Genomic DNA, 15,653 nt, shown 5'->3' with positions numbered 1-15,653 from the left:
CTCCCCATGGCCAGAACCTCAGGGTTAAGGCATCCATTTCAGCTACAGGTGGCAAAAAGCAAGGGAATGCCATGAACACTTCTTTTTGCATCTTTCTCTGATCAAGAGACGATCCCTCTCAAGCACTTATGACAAGCATATAACATCCAAATCAATTTCTGCCATACATTCAGATGCAGTAGCCTAGAAAACCATGCAGAGCCTTAAAAAACTCCTCTTTTTTCACACTGCAAACTGTTGCACGAACTCCTAGCAGTTAAAGTCAGCATTTACAGGGATAAAAGTCACAGCTGCAAGGAGAAGCCGTTTTCCTCACTGCCCGTGGGGAACGCAGAAGCGAGCAAACTGCAGGCATTTAGAACAGCCCAGATTTCACCCTCTGGCCTGTGTGAGGAGACTCTGGCACTGTTCTGCTCACTCACTGAGGTTTTGCTCAGTCTTCCTTAGTATCTTCATTGACCCTCTGCCCTGTGTCTCCTTCTCTGCATGGCTACATGGTACTGGCGTCCAGTAGAGCTCCCAGCATTCCAATCTTGGACGATCATTTCTGGGGTAGGAAAGGATCAGAGGGGAGCGGAGAAGTGTCTTCAGGACTGTGATGCAGACTCCGTCCCTGCAGTTCTGGGCAGCGTAGCTCTGCGGTTCTCCTAGACTTGCTCTGGCCGTGGAGCTAATTAATTCCCCTTTCCCACTTGAAGGCCACCTTTAAGAATTTCAGGGTCCAGCCGGAGGAGAGAGCTAAATCCAAAAGTGCCATTAGGCTGCCATTTTCCAAGCCAGACTCCTGACAGCTGGGCTATCAGGATCTTCTTCAACTCCTGCTAACCAGCCTCAGGGCTCTCATTTATCTTTCCCAGCATGCCACAAGACACACGGGATCCCATCATTCTTGCCACCAGAGCTGTGAGGCTTTTAATATTCATCTCTATTCATTTTATTTTTAATGCACATAGGTATTTTGATCAGAGACAGGTTAGTTATTATGCAGTAACTTAAAAGTAATATTATTGTGTAAGTAATTATATCTGTATCAAGACCCTGTGCCTCAGTGCTTACTACTGGGGTAATACGATGAAAGCCAGATGGAAAAATCTCCAACAGGGGTGGTCAGACACTCCACAGGGGAGGGGTGGAGAAAAGTGAATTTTCTTTGCCTATGTACAAGAGAAAGAGACAAAGCTTCCTTCTCTCCCAGAAAGAGGGGGAAAGAACCTTTGTTGGATGGAGACAGGATGGAAGGATCCTGGGTTCTCCCTCTAAACTTTTGGAATATAAATACATCTCTGAAGCAGCCCAGATCAACTCTGATGACTCAAGTTGTTATGACTTAGAGCTGACTCTGTCTTGGGCCTCATTTTCCCCTTGAAATCTAAACACTCATTCAGAGTTAGTAAAGCTCTCTAGCGTCCTCTTACTAGCGAGTTGTCAGTTAACCTCACTGAGGATTCCAAGTTTTCAGCGTCATTTATCCAGAAAGCCCCAGCTCTTGAGAGTCAGAGAGCAAGCTTCTCCTGCTAACAGTTTGCTCCATTGGGCCATGCTGGGAGCAGGATGGATGCACGACTCCTGAGCCCTAGCTGTCTGTGCTGCTGCCACAGGCAACTCCCAAGAATTGGCTTGGCTCTCTTGCATCTGAGCCTTGGCACCATGCTTTGGGCTGCTAGGCTAAGGCAGGAGGTGGCAGTGAGAAAGGGAGGAGTTGGCTTTGGCAAGAGGGTTGGTGAGTGAGTAGGAGTTGAGAAAACCTTTTGCGTGTGGGTAGTAGGAGTACTCGTGTGTGGGTAGTGGGAATACTTGGTGTGCAGTGCTCGAGGGAGGAATATTTCATGAGTAAATGGAGAATGTTAGTCTTAGACTCCTAGAAAGGGAGAGGAGGGGCCTAGGGACGTAGCAAGCTAGGAAGCAAGTGTATTTAAGAGATGTGTTGGAACCCCTTTTCTGGCTGAAACCCAAGAGATGGAGAAAGAGAAAGCATGGGCATTTGTTCTGTGTGGGGTTGAGGGGCCCTGTCTGTGTGGAAGGCAAAGGAGGGGTCAGGTAACCTCTGCAGATGGACCCTAGAGGCTTCTGCCTGGACAGCCTCACCACGCAATGTGCACAAACCCATGTTCTTTCTCCCAGAATGTAATCTGAGAAAAACCATCTGGCTGCCTTGGGTCAAAGGTGCAGTAATTGTTGGTTTAGTGTGAAGTAGGTGGTCAGCTCCTAGAAGCAGTGACCAGATGACCCTCCCATGTAAAGATCAGAGTCACTGGTAGTGAGCAAGACCTTCAGCCTCTTTTAAGATTTCTTAGGGTGGTGAACTTTACTTTTTCATTCCTAAGGCAATGACCTTGTAGAAATACACTGAAGTCCCCGTGGAGGTGCAGTCACATTTGCCCAGATGCAAGATGAAGCCTTCTGTGCTGAAGAAAAGGAAACTCACAATCTTAAAATCAAAACATTTATGCCTTTCAAAGTTTCTAACAGCTGGGAAGTGCTTCTTAGTAAAAATACATTTATGTGAATTGTATCCCTGGAGTGGCTTTTATCTTTTAAAAAGTTAGTATTTCAGGAGGCCAAAAGAGAGTCTGTAATCAACTTGAAAGCAGCTGGAGCAGAGCAGACAGTCTCGGAGAAGTGAAAGAGGCTGTTGATGCAGAAACTCAGTGATGCTTTCCAGATTTGGTGGGAGAGCAGCCTGCTGGGTGCCCTGGGGAAACACCTGTGGACACTGATAAGCCTCCCTGGATTCTGGGCAGATCCTGTTCATTATTCTGAGTCACCCAACTCCCACCACTTTCAGTAGGAGAAGAGCAGGCAAGGCTGCAATGTTTGTGATGTCTTTTGGTAAAGTCTGTGTGTGGGGCAGGGGAGCCAGTGGTAAAAGGCAGCACTGTGTGTGTTGCAGAGCAGAACCTTCTCCCAGCTCCCTTCACACCACAGAACCCAGCCCCTCTCTTGAGCAGGAGGCCTCTGCTGGGGTTAGTCCACCACCTTGCAGACCCAGGGCCTGTGTGGATCTACGACCAGAGACAGATTTCTTCAACAAAGACAGAGATCACTCACCCCTCAAGTCTAAGTGAGGTTATTCATTATTTGCCTCTTTAAGTCCTGAGTTAATCTTACATTGATGTTAATGGTGATATTGACTTACTGGCTCTATTTCACAAGACTTCCTTTCAGGAGAGATTAAAAGGCACTCTGTTCTTGGGGCTCTAACTGTAGATACCCATATTTTGAGATCAAGGTGTATCAACTGTGACATTTCTTATCTTCCCCTCTGTGATTTCTCCATGTGATAAGGATAGCCTTTTTCATCTAGAACAGGAGAGCCCACTGTAACCTTTTTAAGTACAGTTAAAAATGAGGGAAACTCACTAAAGCTTCTGTGTCTCTTCTCTTGGCATGTTTGACTTGACATGATAGGGGGAAAGCAGCAGGAGCCCCGACACCTTTTCTGTAAATACCCACCAGTGTGGCCTTCTGGCTTCAGGGCAGTTAAGGTGTTGCAGTAAAAACATCCGACTGGTATAAAACCCAGAGGCTTACTCAAGCCCTCAACAAGACAAACATTTTGCCCCCAGTAGAAAATATGAGGAGGTAAATGTCAGATGCCCTTGACCAAGTGTTAGTTAGAGATGTGTTTTATTGTAGATGATAGAAAACCTTCTAAGAATGGCATGAACAAATAGGGAGTAGATTCGTCTCATCACAAGAAGTTTGGAGAAAGGCAGCCCCCTGGGCCAGCACAGTGGCTCAGCAAGGCTGTCGGACACCAGGGCTCACTCTTTCTGCTTTGTCTTCCTTAGCGGGTGAGGGTTTTTGACCCCATGCTTGTCATCTCATGGTTACAAGGTGGCTGCAGTCTCTTCAGGATGCAGGCTGGAAGAAAGAGTCAAGAATGGAAAGGTAAAAGGTGAAATAAAGACCTTTTCTCTATGAGAGCTCTTTCCCTGGCACTGGTAGCTGGCTGCCTTTATCTTGTTGACCACCATGATGTCACATGTCCACTAGTTTTAAGTAAGCCTGGAAAACTGGATATGTAATATGCTTTTCCTGCCTCCATAGTAAAGAAAGGTAATTTGGAATGTGGGTTGAATGAGCCAGCCTACAATGTCTACAAAGGGTCACAAATAAAGTATTAGTGAATAGAAGAAAGCAGGGCTAGCAGTGGACTTTACCTACATAAATTGTTTTCTCCTAGGTTGGGCTTCCCTAGTGGTTCAGACAGTAAAGCATCTGCCTGCAATGTGGGAGACCAAGGCTTGACTCCTGAGTCAGGAAGATCCCCCGGAGAAAGAAATAGCAACCCACTCTAGTATTCTTGCCTGGAAAATCCCATGGATGGAGGAGCCTGGTAGGCTACATTCAGTCCGTGGGGTCCCAAAGAGTTGGACATGACTTAGTGACTTCACTTTCGCTTTTCATTTTCAGGTAGGGAGAAGGTCATGGTCAAGACGTGTCTGATCAAATTGGCTCTGGAAATTAGGAAAAGAAAAGTCAGGATTGGCTAAGTAATTTATCCATGTGTAGAACTGTGCCCTCCAAGAAGCCTTCAAAGTAATAATAATAACATGGAATAAGGGATGATCAATTTAATATCCCTAATTTGCAAAGAGAAGTTAAAGAGTGCTAATATTGGTAGAACTGATGTGTGTCAAATCTTATTCCAGGTACTTTTGGATGTTTTTCCACAATAACATCTGAAACAAATACTGTTGGTTGAACAGTAATGATTTCTTGAAGAGGGCACTCAGTAAGTGGAAGTGGAAGATCTGAGCCCAGGTCTGCCTGACCAATTCCAGGACTCCATTTCTTACCCCAAGCTATCTTAGGTAACCCAAGGCGACACAGGGACAGGTCTGACTCATCTTCCTTATGATGGTCATGCCCAGGCTCCACAAACTTCTAAAAATGGCATCCAGGAGTAGAACCCAGGAGTACTGAGCCCCAGTCCCACTAATTATAGCCCTCATGTTGGGTTATGATTGCCTCCAACCACTGCTCTTCCACTAGAATGGGAGCCCTCTGAGGGTGAGGACTGTGTCGTGTTCACTGCTGTTTCCCCATTAACTGGCATATGGTAGGTACCCAATAAATATTTGCTGGACAAGGAATGATTGAAGGACTGTGCTGTCATAACAACAGTGTGTTCAGCGTGCCGGATAGCATGCCATGGTAGCTACTGGTTAGATATTTCTTAAGTGGTCCATGTAGGAAGGAGACTATCTCCAACTGATGGAACTAGAGAACAGTTCATGGGAGAGTTAGTCAGTGTTTGAGCCAGTCTTTGTGGCAGGATTTTGAAGCACTGAGGTGTGGGGAAAGAGTGCTTTAGGTGGAGGAAATGGGGGCAAAGTCATGGAGATGAGAAAATACAGACTGTTCAGAGAGAGGCCAATTGGAATGGAGAGAAGTCACAGCTGAAGGGTAATAAGTACTGGAGTAAAAACTGTTGCCAAATATGATTGGAAAACATTGAGTTAAACAAGCTAGGTTTTGTGTTACTGTTGTCAGAATCGTTAACAATGTCCCTGGGACTCTGGGGTTTCTCAAACATTGGCCTTTAGGACCCTTTTCCTGCAGAGCATTTCATGGAATGAATTTTCCATAGAATGCATTTTGGAAAATACTGATCTAGTTTAGCTCCACACTTATAGACAAAGAAACTGAGGCCCAGAGAAGAGAGGTGGCTTATTCAGAGCCACATAGCAAACCTGGGTTAGAACCCACATCGGATGGCTTGCCTCCAGAGTAGTGCTCATTTGTAACGTGAAGACTATGTGCATATTAAATGGCTGCTTCTTTGTTACAGGTAACTTTTATTTATCTGTTATTCAAACAACAACCTTGGTGCTAAAATTTTCCCCAGTTTTCCACAGTGGTATTTTATACCCATCACCATGATGCTGAGCAAAGATGAGAACTGCTATCATTGCCTGTGCAGCTTCTAGACTCTTGGGAAGAAGGTTCATCTTAAATCAGCCCCAGGTTTGCCTGGAGGGCAAAGAAAGGATGTTTTTCTGCACACCCATTTTTAAGAAGATACAGGGACTATGGAAGTTTACAACCTGTGCTCTACTCAGCTTGCTGTTGTCCCCAACCCTTATACCTGCTGTGGTGGGCAGAATGGGCCCCCCAAAGATGTCCACATCTGAATCCCTGGGACCTGTGAATATGTTGCCTAACATGGCATAAGCGACTTTGCAGATGTAATTAGGTTATGGACTTTAGGGAGATTATCCTCGATTGTATGGGTAGGCCCAATCTAATCACATGAGCCCTTAAAAGCAGAGAAATTTCTCTGGCTGGAAGCAGAAGCAAAGCAACAGAAGGGCACATGAGAGATAATGGAAGAGTAGAGAAGACCCCATGTGGTCTTTGAAGCTGAAGGGGGCAACATAACAAGAAGTCTAAGTGACTTTAAGTTGCTGAGAAGGGCTCCTGTCTGACAGCCATTGAGGGAATGGGACCTCAGTCCTACAACCACAAGGAACTGAATTCTGCCAAAAACCTGGATGAGCGTGGAAGCAGATTCTCCCTCAGAGCCTCCAATCAGAGCCCAGGCCATGGGTCCTAGAGCAGAGGAACCAGTGGAGCCCACTGGACTTCTGACCTATAGACTGTGAAATAATAAATTTGCAGTGTTTTAAGCTATTCATTTATTTAGAAAACTAACTCATCTGGGTAAAGTCATTAACATATCCCAAGTGGAACCTGGGAAGGGAATAGAGGTTAGGGAAGGGTATCAGCATGCCTGAGGGCTTTGGGGCTGAGTGTGAATTAGTTTTAACATTTTTTAAAAAAAGGTCAGCTGATTTCAGTCATTCACATCCTTCCCTCCCAGCCAGTCATGCCTGTATCTCTATAGAGGAAGGCTGCTGGAGGCTCCCTGATAGGGCCAACTATGTGTCTTTTCAAGCATATCCATGTGCTGTGACAACCAGATTCTGAGGTCTCTGTCATAAGTGGCCCAAGACCTTTGCAACTCCACTACTGGTTAGTTATCAGTGGACATGTCACTTGAAAAGAAAGTGCCTTCTCATTTACTAATCCTGACAGGTTGAAGTGCCATTAGTAAAGATAGCACTAAGGATTCCTGCTGGTGAACAGCCCAGCCTTCTTTTCAGGGAAGCCTGTAGCTTTTCAACAGAGGGCAATTCCCAGAAGGGGAGCCATTTGTCTGGGACTCCAAAATAAACATTACTGAGCTGGAGAAGGAATTTCAGCTTCCATGGTAGATAACTTGACTACTCTTAGCCAGTTTCTGAGTCATGGTCCTCTTTTGTTTCTAACTGTGGAGGAAAGTGTTTGCTTTCTTTCATTTTTGTAAAATAAAAGGGAGACATGGAGAGGGGCTTGGCTTTGCTGGCTTGAAACCTTTCTTCTGTTTGTTCCTATTTTGTTTGATTTTCTGAACCCATTTAAGTGTTTAACTCAGTAGATCTAATTACTGAAAGTCAGGGAAATTTTTGCACAGCATCTAATCTCGGCTGAGGCACTTTGTTACAGATCACTTTCATTTTTTTAAAGTTCAGGATCAATTTTATTAAAGAAATTTGGCAATTCTGTACTGGATAAAAGCATAGTTTAAAATCAGCGAAGCTTCTTGGATTACTTAGGACAAAACATCCTTTTTTGTTAAACCTGAGTGTCTTCTCTGCAGGCTGGTTTTTTTCGCGTTCTATTGTCATTTCTAATGCACGTAGAAGATATTTTTCCCACAGTGTCATTCAATACAAGCTCCCAAAAAGATGCTCTCCGATTTCATGTGTCCAGGTAATTAGCCGAGTTTGAGCAGCTCAGTTAAACCGTTTGAAGGTCAACAATGCATGAATTTCTGGCAGACTGCCTAGTATGGAGTCCATAAACACACTTGTATAGGGACTAAACGTGTTTATAGTAGAGAAAACTTTGTGTTTTAAATATGAAATAATGTTAGGATTAGTTTTGCCTAGAATTTAATTTTGTGGCCAATTCATGTTTTAGTGTTACCCAGAAAAGTTCTAACAGGAAATGCTTTCCAAATTTCCAAAGACAAATTTCCTCTCTTTTGCATGTTTGGTAGCAACATCGTCTTATGCCCAATGTCAGAGTATAGATTCCATGAGGAGGCCCTCTTGGAATTTGTTTAGGTGCCTTAATCAAAAGCACAAGATAAATGTAAATACTGCATAGTAATTTTCTTCCCCTAAAGGGAACATTTTTGTGGAAAACTAATTTTTTCCCTGAAATCTAACTAGACTATTCAGATATCAAAATAAATACATTCAATTTTGATAAAGATGCTTTTACTTCCAGGGGACAAAGCAAATTCAAGTTTGGGATAGGCAGTTTGTTACTTGATTTTGGTTCTGCCTTTCTTACTTGGAGAGTACAAAGTTTAGGCTTGTTTTAATTTTACTAAAACTTCCAACTGATTGTCTGTACTGGCAGATCTGGGAGTCCTGTGTTCCTGGGTTGACCATTTCTCCAGCACCACAGCTCCGTGGAGGTGGCAGGGTGGGGAGGTTAGCTTGGTGTACTCCAGCTGCCTTCTGTGGGTCTGGTGAAAGGCAGTCTTGCTGTGACCATATTCGTCATGAATGTGCCTCTTGCTATTTTTCACTGGAGCATGAATATTCACGCCTTACGAATTGTTCAGGAAGTAGTTCTCTCAGCCACTTTTCTTTACTGTTAGAAAACAGCCAGAAGAGGGTTTTCTTCTAGAGGACTTCCGACTGAGGCGTAGGGAGGAGGCCTTTGTGTCCCAACATAAAGAAACCACCTCCGTTTTCCTCAGGATTTTGATGAGGTCTTTGATTGCAGCAGATTATTGTTGAGTGATTATCACCAACTCCAGGAACAAGCCACACTTCCAGGGTTCTGCTCTGTTGCCCAGGGGCTTCCTAGACCACTATCATTAGGCACCAGGGAGCAGGAATTGATTGTCTGAGTCTGTATGAATTCATGTCCATCATACAGGAAGCTGCTTCTAGTCACAGTTTTAGGACTGCAAGCCCCAGATAGCCTGGGGCTCTGGACTTTACTGGATGTCTATCTGATTTTGATAGTTCAGGGCTTCAGTTTTCACTTTATCTAAATGCTACATACATTTAATTTGCCTTCCATTGTTTCTTTGTTCCCTAAAAAAGTGGACTTTGAAAGAATAATCTTTTTAAAACTCATATGATTTGCCTCATTGTTATAACTTGGAATTTTTTTTAAAATTTATATACAAACTAAATCCTTTGAGAATACAGCAAGGTAAAAAGAAAAATGTCCTGTGCAGAAAAGGTGGCATTAAATGTAGCAGGCGCTAATCTGTATGGTTCTACTTTTTGGGTAGTTTTTGTGAAACCAGCCTTTTGGCATAAATACTTCTCCCATTTCCGTGGCACCCAAGAGTGCAAGACTGTGTAAACAGAGAGAACATTGTTGTGAACTGTTTACTCTGGCCCACAAGCTCTGCTAGCCTTCTGATCCCTGCTCCAGCTCAAGGGTCAGAGGTCCATAGCAGGCCTGGACTAAAGGTGCTCTTCAATTACTCCAGGATTACTTTGAGGATAAAGACAAAGGGCTGGCCTTCTTTTACTGTGAAATCTAATTACATCTAAAAGAGGAATCCTCTGCACAGAATGTTAAGTTTTGGCGCAAAACTCTAAGGGTCATTGCATTCCAGAAATCCAAGTGCAAAAGTAACTGAAACAAACTATGGCTGCAGCTGGAAAATGATTCCTACGTCTGTCACAAATGTTCCCATGTCAGGGTTCGCCCTGAAGACATATCTTAGCAACAGCTGTGAAAGGAATGGACTGAGAAGCTTTCCCTAGGGTTTGTCTAGAGGGAGCTCCAAAGCAGAGGATACACGCGATTCAACATGTTTTCTAAAAGACAGTTGACATATAACGGTAGTAGTTAAAAAAAAAAAAAAAAGGCATTTGTCTTTCTAGTGGGTAGTGGATTTGTTTGCTCTTTTAAAATATACATCCCCACACTATGGTAGGAATTACTAATAAAATTTCCAAAAGCATCTTTGGATTTGGCAAGCAGTGTTGAGATTAAGAAAAAATTGGTTGGGATTTTTAAAATGTCTGAGAAACATTCTATTTCTCACGCACTTCTTGTTAATGAAAAGTAGTACTTTCTGAAAAATCTTTTTTTTAACTTTTGTTTGGAAGTAGTTATATGCAGGAGACTGCAGAAAAATGTACAGGAACATCCCATGCATGTCTGCCCCCAGGCCCATAAAAAATCCATTTTGACTATTCATTTTCCTATGAAAAGAGGAAACAAACTTAACGGTTGAACTAGAAACTGGGCTGCTTCGGGTCTAACCCCTTTCCTGGACCCTAATACAGCTTCCTGTTTCATGTGTACAGAAATGGGCAGTCCCTGGCAGGGGGCACAGCAGGGGCATCAAATATAAACTGACTTTCTAGCCACTCATCTCTAGCCTTCACTTCCCTCCCACTCCCCCCTGTCTTAAAATTCAGAGTGACTGGATTTAGGCCAGGGGTGAGGTGAGGTGAGGTTTGAGTGTGTATTGTGTGGTTGAGCAAATCCTTTTTAGGTTTTGCCCTCTACTTCTCTAACACTCTAGCCCATATCTTTCTAGCAGAGAAGAACTTGTCCCTCCTTTTTGGATTAAGGACTTCTAAGTCCACATGAAGTGGGACAGGTAATCAATTTAAGACCACATACGAGAAAAAAAGTCACCAAGAGTGACTTGGAAGATGGGGAAGAGAGTTATATAAGTTTGTTTTAAATTAAACACATAAAGTTATGTTTAAGAAGCATAAAAATAAGTGAAATTGTACTTTAATTCAATATTTTGTCCGGTTGAGGAGGGAGATGAAAGAAAAGAAAGTAAGTCTCACATGTGGAAAGTAAAAAGCAAAGCAAAGAGGGAATGAAGATAGGAAGAAAGGCTTATTACTCTTAGCTCAGAGGTGGAGTTTCTAGGAGAATTTTGAGTTTTAGGTCAGTTAACCTTCCGCTTGGACAGTCAGTTTCATAGCATCATCTCTTATCACCACGCTTTGAAATGCTAATTGATCAGCCATTCATCTTAGCTTCTCAGAATGCTATAGGTATCTTAGCATCACTGAATGGAACACCTAGCAGGCCAAGAGGAGATCCTTCCCTCTGCTGCCAAAACAGACAGCAATTCTGCCCTGTGTTGTGACCTTCCAAGGTCAAAGATGACCCAACCTGCCAAATAGAGAAGCTTAAGTAAACAAGGAAACAGATCAGTGTGATCTTTAACAGCAAACGGCTTTTCAGTTTCCTGATGGAAGAGGTCCTTTATCTTTCATGCAGATACAGTAAGTATTATGAGCCACTTACCAACTTTGGCTATAACCCTTTGTTCCTGGCCAGTCCTCATCGCTTTCTTCCCTCCTCAACAAACAGTGCAATATATTGGCTTCCTCACTGATACTAGAAGAGTCAAACGCAGGGTTATAGCCAGGTTTTCTAAATTCTTTGGCTTCTCTTTGGCTAGAGTGGACTCCCATGCTGCCCTGGGGCCATGTTTATTTGTTGACTGGTTCACTACTTTAACGCCCTAACCCTCTACCACTCTAAAGAGCGGTCCTCAGAACTGCAACATGAAACATCACCTGGGAGGTTGTTAGAAATGCAGAATCATAGGCTTAGTTTCAGATCTTCTGAATCACACAGAATCTGTACCCTAGCACGATCGCCCGGTGATTCTCACATGCACATTGAAGTTTTAGAAACTGGTAGCCTCCCTGACTCCCATCCTTTTTGATTTCAGATTGCTTCATCTGCCAGAAACCACACTTAGGAGACTCAGAGCTCCTTCATAACCTTTGTGTTCATTTTTAACTTTCCTAATGTACCCTGAGAATAACTCCCCAAACTCCCTCCTCCCTACTCTCACCTCCTCAGTCCCATTTTCTCTCCTCCCACCTCTGTTTTCTTTCTCCCTTTCTCACTTTACAGAGATCAGATGACTTTGCTGTACTAATATTTTTTTTTCCTTCCATGTCTCAGAGTATCTCTGGTCATGGGCCATCTTATATTTTCTCAAGTTTCAGATGAAGTACAATCTTTCTCATTTCTAAGACAGTTCTTCTTTTACCTCTGCCTTTTAGGCACTTTCCTTTTCCCTTCCGTTGGGATCTTGATGTCTTCTCTCTCATGGAATAATTTTCATCATTGCCAATAAGTCCTTCTTTTTGGCATCCAAATGTGCAAAGATCTTCTTTTAAGAAAATCACAACCTACACAGTCACATTCATTTGATCCTAATTTTTCCTGGTTTGTGTTCTATTTCTACTCCTTCACAATCAGATTTTCCCAACAAATGGTCTAAAACAGTGGTTTACAACTGAGGTACTTTTGACCCCCAACCCCTTCCTTTCAGGGCCATTTGGCAGTATCTGGAGACATTTTTACCCACTCCAGTGTTCTTGCCTGGAGAATCCCAGGGACGGTGGAGCCTGGTGGGCTGCTGTCTATGGGGTCGCACAGAGTCGGACACGACTGAGGCAACTTAGCAGCGGCAGTGGCAGCAGCAGCAGGAGACATTTTTGGATGCTGCAACTGTGGGAGATGCTCCTGGCACTGAGAGTCCAAGGATGCTAATAAACAGCCTTCCATGATCAAGAGAGCTCTGCACAACAAATAATTCTCTGTCTATGGTGACCAACCATCTCAGTTTGCTTTCAACTTTCTGGTTATAGCACTGAAAATCTTGAGTCCCAGGAAATCCCTCAGTCCTTGTCACCCTGGTCATCTGGCCCCATTTGACATCTGTCATCATTTGTCAAAAGTACCAAAGATGAGAAACCCTTTAGAAGGGAGACTCATTAATTTCACTTTTTCCTCACCAACTCCCTTCCTTCGATCTGACATTTTTTGTTTGTTTTGGCTGTATATTGCATGGCTTGTACTTTCAGATTCTTACTTTGCTGATCCACACCCTCGGCAGTGAATCCTAGTTACTGGACCACCAGGGAATAAATACCCCAGTCTGACCTTTTTTTTTTTTTTAATGTGGCAATGGCTCTATTTATTTGCTTGCACCACATGCCATGTGGGACCAGGGATTGAACCCGAGCCCCCTTCAGTGGAAGGTTAAAGAAGTCTTAACCACTGGATACCACTAGAGAATTCCTCATACTAATTATTTCAATTAGGAAATGGTGGAATGACCAAAATATTAGATTGGGAGTCAGAAGACTGATTTCTGTCCCTTTACTTGTTTTTAGAAAAGGCAGAGGAATCAGAGATCAAATTGCCAACATTCGTTGGATCACAGAAAAAGCAAGGGAATTCCAGAAAAACATCTACTTCTGCTTCGTTGACTATGCTAAAACCTTTGACTGGGTGCATTACAACAAACTGTGAAAAATTCTTAAGAGATGGGAATACCAGACCATCTTACTTGCCTCCCAAGAAACCTATATGCAGGTCAAGAAGCAACAGTTAGAACCAGACGAACAACAGACTGGTTCAAAATTGGGAATTGAGTATGTCAAGGCTGTATATTGTCACCCTGCTTATTTAACCTTTATACAGAATACATCATGCAAAATGCTGGGCTGGGTGAATCACAAGCTGGAATCAAGATTGCTAGGAGAAATATCAACAACCTCAGATATGCAGATGATACCACCCTAATGGCAGAAAGTGAAGAGGAACTAAAGAGCCTTTTGATGAAGGTAAAAGAGGAGAGTGAAAAACTGGCTTAAAACTCAACATTCAAAAAACTAAGATCATGGCATCCAGTCATCACTTCATGGCAAATAGATGGCGAAACAATGGAAACGGTGAGAGACTGTTTTCTTGAGCTCCAAAATCACTGCAAATGGTGACTGCAGCCATGAAATTAAAAGATGCTTCCTCCTTGGAAGGAAAGCTATGACAAACCTAGACTGTATTAAACAGAGACATCACTTTGCTGACAAAGGTCCATCTAGTCAAAACTATGGTTTTTCCAGAAGTCATTTACGGATATGAGAATTGGACCATAAAGAAAGCTGAGTGAGCACTGAAGAATTGATGCTTTCAAATTGTGGTACTAGAGAAGACTTTGAGTGTCCTTTGGACAGCAAGCAGATCAAACCAGTCAACCTTAAAGGAAATCAACCCTGAATATTCCTTGGAAGGACTGATGCTGAAGTTGAAGCTCCAATACTTTGGCCACTTGATGCAAAGAGCTGCCTCACTGGAAAAACCCTGATTGCTGGAAAAGATTGTGTGCAGAAGGAGAAGGAGGCAACAGAAGATGAGATGGTTGGATGTCATGTCTACCTACTCAATGGACATGAGTTTGAGCAAACTCTGGTAGATAGTGAAGGACAGGGAAGCCTGGTGAGCTGCAGTTCATGGGGTCCCAAAGAGTCAGACACAACTTGGTGACTGAACAACAACTATTGGCACAATTACTGAGCTTTTTATAGCTATATATATTATAGATAAATAATTCCATCTGTGCTTATCTCTGGTAGCTAATATGAAAAAATGCTTTGAAAGATGTGAATTGCCATGTAAGCCTTGACTGACCTGAACTCCAGTAGCACTTTGAGTTTTCTTATGGAAACTTATCTCTTGCTTATAAAGTAGTGACAACTATCACAGACTTCTTAAAAGTAGAGATCATAAAGTAAGCTTTTTTTAATTTTTCCTGTGGTTTTTATCATTGTGTGTATAATGTTAACAGACTGGGTAAAGACTGATGAAAGAATAGCAGTTCCACCTGATATTCCATCTTTATTTTTGATGAACTAATTTCAAATATTTTCTATCCTGTATCAAATTTATCACTTTTTTTTTTTTTTCAAATCTCCAATTTAGGTGATGTCTTTCCAGTGCAAATGAATCCAATAGCTCAATCTCAGTTTATACCTTTGGCTGAAGTTCTCTGCTGTGCTATATCTGATATGAATGCTGATCAGATTGTAGTAACACAAGAATCACTGTTGGAACATTTGATGAAACGTTACCCAGGTAGAGTAACAAGTTTTTCTCTATCAGTTCATTGCCTGTGTTTGTTTTCTATTTATAAATCATCTTAAACACATAAAGTGGGCAATATACAATTTTTTTCTTTTATGGATTTTTTTTAAAATTAATTTTTGGCTGTGCTGTGTCTTTGTTGCTATGCTTGGGGTTTCTCTGGTTGCAGAAAGCAGAGGCTTCTACTCTTCGTTGTGGTGTGTGGGCTTCTAATTTTGATGGCTTCTCTTGTTTCAGAGCACAAGTTCCACGTGCTCCGGCTTCAGTAGTTGCAGCGCGTGGGCTCAAGTAGTTGCCACTCATGGACTTAGTTGCTCCAAGGCATGTGGAATCTTCCTGGACCAGGGATTAAGCCTGTGTCCCCTTCATCGGAAGACAGATTCTTATCCACTGTACCAGCAGGGAATTCCCATTTTTTTTCTATTATAGAAACCTAAATTAGAGCCCTGTCAGAAAAAGGTCTGCATCAGCAAATTTATGAGTATTTCTTTTATCTTCCAGATGAACTTTTTCAAAAATAATGTTTACGGTAGTAATTTAATTAAGTCAGACTCTGTAGAAAGGAGGGCAAAGCAAAAAATGATTAATCTTCTCCCCATGCCTCCTATTTTTTTTTTTTTCTCTCAACTGTGCTCTGAAGTATGTGGGACCTTAGTTCCTCAACCAAGGATCGAACCTATGCACCTTGCAGTGTAATTGTA

General features: G+C 42.6%; 1 protein-coding gene across 3 annotated transcripts in view; it reads left to right on the top strand.

Annotated features, from left to right (window-relative positions):
- STOX1 (storkhead box 1) overlaps window positions 1–15,653 on the top strand; it is a 64,834-nt gene that overhangs the window by 42,688 nt on the left and 6,493 nt on the right. For all 3 annotated transcript variants that reach the window (XM_068982947.1, XM_068982949.1, XM_068982948.1), the window contains exon 2: window positions 14,791–14,943. In XM_068982947.1, coding sequence (XP_068839048.1) covers window positions 14,791–14,943 — 153 coding nt within the window. The remainder of the gene's footprint in view (window positions 1–14,790; window positions 14,944–15,653) is intronic.

This window comes from Capricornis sumatraensis, chromosome 10 (genome assembly GCF_032405125.1).
Source record: "Capricornis sumatraensis isolate serow.1 chromosome 10, serow.2, whole genome shotgun sequence".
Taxonomy (NCBI): domain Eukaryota; kingdom Metazoa; phylum Chordata; class Mammalia; order Artiodactyla; family Bovidae; genus Capricornis; species Capricornis sumatraensis.
This window is presented reverse-complemented; position numbering and strand designations above follow the sequence as displayed.